This window comes from Mercenaria mercenaria, chromosome 8 (genome assembly GCF_021730395.1).
Source record: "Mercenaria mercenaria strain notata chromosome 8, MADL_Memer_1, whole genome shotgun sequence".
In the NCBI taxonomy this organism is placed as follows: domain Eukaryota; kingdom Metazoa; phylum Mollusca; class Bivalvia; order Venerida; family Veneridae; genus Mercenaria; species Mercenaria mercenaria.
This window is the reverse complement of record NC_069368.1, coordinates 58,375,393-58,383,700: the sequence shown is the minus strand read 5'-3', so window position 1 is coordinate 58,383,700 and position 8,308 is coordinate 58,375,393. Positions and strand designations below refer to the sequence as shown.

The 8,308-nt window shown below is 33.3% G+C and overlaps 1 protein-coding gene across 1 annotated transcript; it reads right to left on the bottom strand.

Annotated features, from left to right (window-relative positions):
• Positions 1 to 309: 309 nt before the first annotated feature.
• LOC128558894 (uncharacterized) lies at positions 310 to 7,993 on the bottom strand. The gene is made up of 2 exons (XM_053549168.1): positions 7,958 to 7,993; positions 310 to 735 (listed from the first exon to the last, which is right to left on the bottom strand). The coding sequence occupies exons 1-2, from the start codon at positions 7,991 to 7,993 to the stop codon at positions 310 to 312; spliced, it is 462 nt and encodes a 153-aa protein (XP_053405143.1).
• Between the last annotated feature and the right edge of the window lie 315 nt (positions 7,994 to 8,308).

Here is an 8,308-nt window from a genome sequence, read left to right as displayed (position 1 = left end):
AAATGATGTGGTAACACTGTTCAAATTATATGTAACTATACTAACTAACATATGACAAGTAACAGGTTTAATAATCAGCCAGTCAACGGAGCTCTATTGACCACGATGGTGGTACTCTACAGTGCTGGTTTAAACTATAAAACATCTGTAACATTTAACAAACAATTAACAAAAGTTTGTCAAGAAAGAAAACAGAAACTTAATATTACAAAAGATGTTGTTAATTTAAAGATACACCACGGTGTTCACAGTTTAAAATTTCCGTAAAGTCTAAGGTACTGACATTCATATCACGTTCATTAAATAAATCTACTCCTCCTCGTACAGACGAGGAAAACAAGCCTTACAGTACCACCTGACATCTTCATCATCTAGACTTTCCCTTATCACTGCCTTTTCACTGTCAGACAAAGATTCAAAGTGATACCAACCGGTTGTTTTGCACGTGTCATTGTAACACCCATACCATTCAATTCCATACATTTCATCATTAATTCGTCCTCTTATATCACAGACCCCACACCTGTATTTCTTCTCTGCCAGTTTTCCATATTTTTCCTTTCTTTCCTTCTCTTTTAACTTCTCCTGCTCCTCTTCAGTTTTCTCTGCCTCTTTCCTTCTTCGTTTTTCAGCCTTCATTTCATCATCCTCTAACTTCTTTTTGCGTCTAATTTCTCTCTCTTCATCACGTACTTTTTTGTCTTCCTGCTTTTTCATCTGGGCATCCTCTCTTTCCTTCAAATACACGTAACATCAATTATCGAGTCAATAGCAACAACAAGGAAAAGGGACAGGGTATGTGCAAGCCTCATTTCCACCAAATGCGCAGGTGCCCTCGGGACGGATATTTCTATCCGATTCGTAAACACATGACAGATATTATTAATCATATACCTATATAAATTTTGTGAAAACTCGATTTGTATTTCACAATTAAATATGAACAGGCAGAAAAATATCCGTATTATACCCTTTAAATTCCGCAATGTACCTTCTGTATTGTATGCTACAGGCCTACTTTCATTAATATGCATAACCTGCCACAGTTCTATAAACAGCGCGCATGAAAACTTAACTTAGTTTCATTTTAATATCGATTAACATTGAAGATTTCGTTCCTTTACAAAGCAACAAACCCTGAAACAAAATGTAGTGTGTATCATAAAAAAATCATTATAACTTATACAAATATTAGAATAAATAAAGCAAATAGAAATACTTTCTTTGTAGCACTGTTTCTTATAGTAGAGTGTGTACATATGGATGTTCCATAATGTTTCAGTATTTTTGTTCAGAACAAAGTGCAGGGAAAATAAACTTAATTGCATGATTACTTATATGCTGTTTTCAAACATCAGATTATTTCAGCCCATCAGGAAATAAACCATAACATGAACAGAAGTTAACTTAATGTCATTGCCTCGTGAAATAAAGCCTGAAAAACGTTCAGTTATATTAAGAGCATAGCTGCAAACACTAAAAAGGTAAATAAACTGAAAAGCTATTTGCACTTGCCCTTTTGAAAAATTTACTCGCTGTTCTAAAATTGGTGATATTTCTTTCTAACTATAGAGAGGATTACATACTTAAATGTTTTAAGAGCCAGTCAAAGCACTTGTATGTGAGGAGTTATTACGAAACTTTTATCAACGGCAAATGAAATGGTGATTCTAATGAATTAGATGCGTATTACAAGGAGACGTAACTCGGTTAAAAACATTTTATTGTTGTTACTCCGTGCATTATGCATTAATTAAATTGATGCTGCAGACGCACACAATTTGTTTCAATAACGTTATTGCGTCTAGGCCTAGACACTTTAACATAATTTTTTGTACCTAATGCACTCTAATAAAACAAACTAATACATTGTAAATGCCAACGTTGGCTTATGTTGGTAGTCGTGTAAGAAGTTATACTACTCTATAGACCGAAACCGCTTTTGTTGAGGTAGTTTTGCACGTTCGGATCTTTTTTTTTTCTACAATGAAGAATTTGATAAAATCTTTTTTATTTCTTTTTGATTTCAGAATATACTAAGGCAATTCGGCAAATAAAAAAGACAGGATGGCATAATTGATGTTTTGCTAGACACATTTGAAAATTCCAACCATGCACAAGTTGTCATAATGAACGGCATGGCAATATCACAATTTTCGCTTAAGGATGTACGAGCGAATTTTTTCTAACGTTAAGAATTTTTTTTATACCCTGTGAGCTTGAAGAACATATGTTTCTAAGACAAACATGAGCAGAAAAAACATAGGTCACCGAACTCGTTTTTACGGTGCCCCTAAAGTGACATGTTACGCACTTTTTTTCCACTTAGGTAATGTGAGACTTTTTTTATTTCGTTAAAACGAAATCATTTCGATTAAACGAAATAACTTTTTCGTTTAAACGAAATAACTTTTTCGTTTAAACGAAATCATTTCATTTTAACGAAATAACTATTTCGTTTTAAAGAATTAGTTATTTCGTTTAAACGAAATAACGATTTCGTTTTTACGAAATGTTATTTCATTTAAACGAAATCATTTCGTTTAAACGAAATCATTTCGTTTAAACGAATTAGTTATTTCGTTTAAACGAATTAGTTATTTCGTTTAAACGACATAGTTATTTCGTTTAAACGAAATGATTTCGTTTAAACGAAATAAAAAAAGTCTCACATTACCTAAGTGGATAAAAAGTGCGTTACATGTCACTTTAGGGGCACCGTACGTTTTAATTTTATAGGGTATTTTCTTTACCCACTGTTTACCCATTTCTGAAATTTTGTAAAATTGAAACAATGGTAGTACTTTATAAAACATATAATATCCCATTTAATCTTATAGGGATTTCAGGTCTTACAGGTTAATATGGATAAACGGTGATGTAAGTATTATTTAAGCATCAATGTCACTAACAAATCTCTTTAGCTTTTACATGTTGACATAATTACCCCACCCACTTTATTTTCAATGGAAAAACGTATTAGATCTGCAAAAAAAAAAAACATTCTGACGTTAAGGTTTTCAAAATATTTTGCAGCATTAATGACACACAAAAATGCTTTAAAATGGAAAGAAAAAAAGTTCGGGTCATTGTGCATCTTAGAGATTAATTAAGGCAAAACTGTTAAAAACTGGTTAATTTTGAAATTTTTTTGTTCTTTTTGTTTTAATTTATATTTTCTACATAATATAAAGTGTTATCTTGAAAACTTTTATTTTATTTATAGCTTAAAATTATATGTATCAGTCAGAAAAATATCAAAACCAAACCTGATTTACTTTAATAGATATTTGAAATTACCTACCTCTACCCCCCTGTAAATCTTACGTCAATTTTAGGCAAATGCCAGCCAAAAATAAGGGTGAATATTTTTATTCGCAAAAAGCGTAATATATTTTGTTAAATGGTACATTATTACCCATATTTTAATTATTAAGCGTTAATTTTTGGCAAAACTTCTGTTAGAAAGCAATATTCAATATTCTACTTATTACCTTTACATTCGTGATAAAGATTCTTAGATATTATGTGAATTAGCATTGATCCGAATCTACTTAAACACTATTTTTCAAAATGGCGGAAATCCTAAAAAATCGCTCGTACATCCTTAAAGAATGTTGTTTACAGTGAAGATTTTATTGAAACTTTTCACAGACGTGATGATATAGTCATAAAAAGATATATACGTTCGTGATCTTATTTGTGAGATATTTAACCATGATTAAAATGATTCGCACATTGTACGCTAATTTTAATACATTTTTTGGAAAAGTCGCTGTTGTAATACATTTACTCACGCACATTCATTTGCTATTAATTCACGAAACGATTTTCATTTCCGCATACTGAGTACAGGCTTTAATCTACATTTTCCACATAAATGACATTACGCCATTAAACCAGGTTTGTATAACGTGCAGAACTGCCTTCATATAAACTTTATAGTATAACTCTTTATTTTATGTACATGTAATTGCTTATTGACGGGCGCAGCGTCACGAGTCATCACTTCGAAAATTAGAAATCCAATATTATTTTACAATTTTTCCCAGCTAGGATATGAAAACGAGCATAGTTGCGGTACGGATGAACAAGGATGAAAAATTCATTATTAGCCGCAGCACGTTATAATATGAGTTTTGTACTCTTTGTTCAACTGTGAGAGTGCAGTGAATTAATGTATTCTTGAATTGATTTTACAATAGTATTATACACAACAAGTATTGTTTGGATCCACGGTGCCCACAGTACGTTATAATATGATTTTAGTATTATTTGTTCAACTGTTAGAGTGCAGCTTTAAAAGTTGTCACCATTAACTTTGAAAATTCTGTGGGGGCCCCGCGCTGGATCCGCCAATGTGAGTTATCAAAATGTCCTGATTGTTTTAATTTACTATGGACTGGAACAATCTACATTGTATACATCATCCCTTTCTTAGAGTTTAACAATACAAAGAACGTTTGAAGCATGCTTGATATAACCTCTGAACTATGTCCGCTGGATGAAATTTAACGTAACAACAAAAGGGTTATGAACATATTATTATAAACAAATGAAAAACGGACACAGTCCTCCTTTCATATGGACAATTATCAGAATGAAAAAAAAAATAATAACGTGTTTCTTTTTTTTAAATATGCAGACAGAAATTTTGAAAAAGTCAAACATGTTAATTTCAAAGCGTTCTGCAAATATTTTTTTTTCTGTATGGTATTAAAATATATTTCTCGTTTATTAAAAAGGATAACCTTTTCCCCTTGCTAATTTTCATAACAGAAGAAATAATGAAAACAAAGTGTCTAATTGAGGGGATCACTTAGAAATTTAAAAAGAACTTACATACTCCGTAAAACCAATTTTGAAGATTAATTTGTTTTCCTTCCTTTGAGTGTTTAAGTTTCATAAATAAATAGCGCGTTTCAATTTAATTTACCATTAGCGGCGAAACTACGAGCTATAAGTTACAAACTAATCAAACATCATTGAAAACTTCTCACTAAACTATAGGGCACGTCTATGGCATGCCAATTGTCCAATTATTACGTGAACCCTAGTTCACGCTCGAAAAACTAGGATTAACGATCGATAAACCAGGTTTTTCGAACGTAAAACCAGGTTTTTCAAATACTAACCTATATTTTCGAGCGAAAACATAGGATAACGCCGTGAACCATAGTTCACGCTCGTAAATGTAGGTTCACGATTGTAAACCCAAGTTCACGGTTGTAAACATAGGTTCACGTTCGTAAACTATGGTTTACGAGCGTGAACCGGGGTTTACGAGCGTAAACATAGGATAACGATCGTAAACATAGGATAACGACCGAAACTCATAGTTCAATCGAGAAACCTAGTTTATCAAACGTAAACCATGGATAATGAATCAACAATGAATTTCGGGCGTGAACATGGGTTTACGGCCATGAACCTATGTTTACGGCCGTGAACCTATGTTTACGACCGTAAACCGTAGTTTACGGACGTGAACCTATCTTTTCGAACGTGAACCTATGTTTACAAACGTAAATTTGGGTATACGAGCGTGAACTTAGGTTTACGTTCGATAAACCAGGTTCTTCGAATACTAACCTATTTTTTCGAGCGAAAACATAGGATAACGTCGTAAACCATAGTTCACGCTTGTAAACGTAGGTTCACGTTCGTAAACATAGGATAACGACCGAAATTCATAGTTCAATCGAGAAACCTAGTTTATCGAACGTTAGCCATGGTTTACGATTGATATACTAGGATTATCAAATCAACTATCAATTTCGGCCGTTAAGCTATGTTTACGAGCGTAAACATAGGTTTACGAGCGTGAACCTAGGTTTACGGCCGTGAACTAAACCATAGTTTACGGACATGAACCTATATTTACGTGCGTGAACGTATGTTTACGGGCGTGAACCTATGTTTACGAGCGTGAAACTAGATTTCTCGAAAAAACTATGATTTTCGGTCGTATACCTAGGTTCACGTTCGTAAACTATGGTTCACGCTCGTAAACATTGGATAACGACCGAAATTTATTGTTCAATCGAGAAACCTAGTTTATCGAACGTAAATATGGGTTCACGAACGTAAACTTTGGTTTACGACCGTTATCCTGTGTTTTCGCTCGTAAATATAGGTTAATATTTGATAATCCTTGTTTTTCGACCATGAATGTAATTATTGGACAATTGGCTTGCCGTGAACCATAGTTTACGGACGTGAACCTATGTTTACGAGCGAGAACCTATGTTTACGAGCGTGAACTTGTGTTTACGAGCGTGAACCATAGTTTACGTTCGATAAACTAGGATTTTCGATTGAACTATGAATTTCGGTCGTTATCCTAAGTTCTTGAGCGTGAACCTATATATACGGTCGTAAACCCACTTTCACGGTCATAAACCCAAGTTTACGGTCGTTAACATAGGTTCACGTTCGTAAATCATGGTTCACGTACGTGAACCCAGGTTTACGCTCGTAAATATAGGTTCACGCTCGTAAACTTAGGATAACGACCGAAATTCATAGTTCAATCGAGAAACCTAGTTTATCGAACGTAAACCTGGGTTCACCAGCGTAAACTATGGTTTACGCCCGGTGTCTTATGTTTTCGCTCGAAAATATAGGTTAGTATTTGAAAAACCTAGTTTTACGTTCGAAAAACCTAGTTTATCGATCGTTAATTCTAGTTTTTCGACCGTGAACCGGGGTTCACGTAATTATTGGACAATTGGCTTGCCATATACGTCGATATTATACATTGATCTCCTGTTATTTGCGAAATAGATAAACTATTTTTTGCAAATTTAATGACGAATAAGTTAAAATAATTGTTACCTTGTCATAGGTGAAAAATTAAAGATACATTTTAACGTTTAACTTAAGCAACAACAGGAACATTTTGATTTAAATCGGTCCTGGACAACTGAAATGTTTTATTGACACACTTGAGTTTAATCTTTTTCGTGAAACGACAGCAATAGTGGGCAATGTAATTTATATTTATTCTTCTCTGCAGTTTGAAATAATATCCTCTGTCACAATACGGGCGTATTCTATCTCTTGATGAGTGTAAAGTTTGCAGCAAACCGGTTTACCTGCATGTAGAACGAATTGCCAAATAGCGATCTGCACTATTTGTTTGATTGTTTTTTCAATAATACTTTAGTTACTTTATTATTACTGTAACAGCTCACTGAAATAACGTCCAATTTTTATCACTTATATGTTCTATTTGTGAAAACTGAATGCATTGCCAATTTTCCTTGCAGCACGTCCCTTTTTGACAAAGATTATAAATTGGGAGCTATTAGCCTAGTATCGTGTACCAATAGGACGGTTTCATTGCGTATAATATTTGCGTTGGTTGTGGCAGTCTAGGTTAATCACTAGATACTGCTCTGTGTCAATAAATCTTTCTGTATCAGGGTTAATTAATGCTTGAATAATTAATCTTATTGCAGTAGCAATAAACACATGATAAACAGAAAATATCTTTTACTGCGTTCTTCGTTTACTATTTAGTAAAGATTTTATGCTTGCCATAAACATTACATTTGTATCCGTGATCAGAGGAAAAGCAATTACAGTTGTTTTTTTAAGAACTAAAACTATAGAGATGTTGATAATATCGTTTTAATTAACGGCTACATTGACGTATTGTTGAAGTTTTAAAATTCGAAAAACATTAATACAAAAATGTATTCATCTTTGTTAAAATTTGTGTTAGATACTCATCTATTTTAAAAACGGAGCACATGTATCAGAATATGACGTTTGATTAAAAATTATTGGATCCCTATTACAATTCGCTTGTCTAATGCCAATAGGTATATACATATATTTTTAAGGTAGTAGTTATTGCGTAGCATTTGTTTATCTTATCAAGTCTACACAAAATCGACCATTAACTACCATGTTTACTTTAACAACAAACAGGAAACTTCATCATACTTACCGCAAAATATCCCTCTCCATTGTCAGATATTGTCATAATTGTAACAAAGTCACGCAAGTTACTAAATTTAGTAACAATATTCCCGTTCTGGAAGAAGAGACAAAATCTAGATGTTGACGAGTAGTTTTCAATATTAATCTATATAATGATCTTCCCGACAGGGGAGTTAAGTTTCCAATTCGGGGAATTTTGAAAGTGAATACTAATAATAAGTAGGAGAAAAACCCAGAGGTTCACCTCCCAAACGGGACGTTTCCCCTACTGATAAAGAAGTAGCTTTAAAAATTGATGCCCATATGTAGTTCTGTTTGCGTGCACGGAAGACAAATGAGTCTAGGCGCACTTTACCTC

Excerpts from the sequence above, each read along its gene's own strand:
- LOC128558894 (XM_053549168.1), bottom strand. The coding sequence starts at position 7,993 with ATGACAATATCTGACAATGGAGAGGGATATTTTGCG. Across the intron at positions 736-7,957 it reads ATGGAGAGGGATATTTTGCG|GAAAGAGAGGATGCCCAGAT; the intron begins GTAAGTATGATG and ends GTGTATTTGAAG.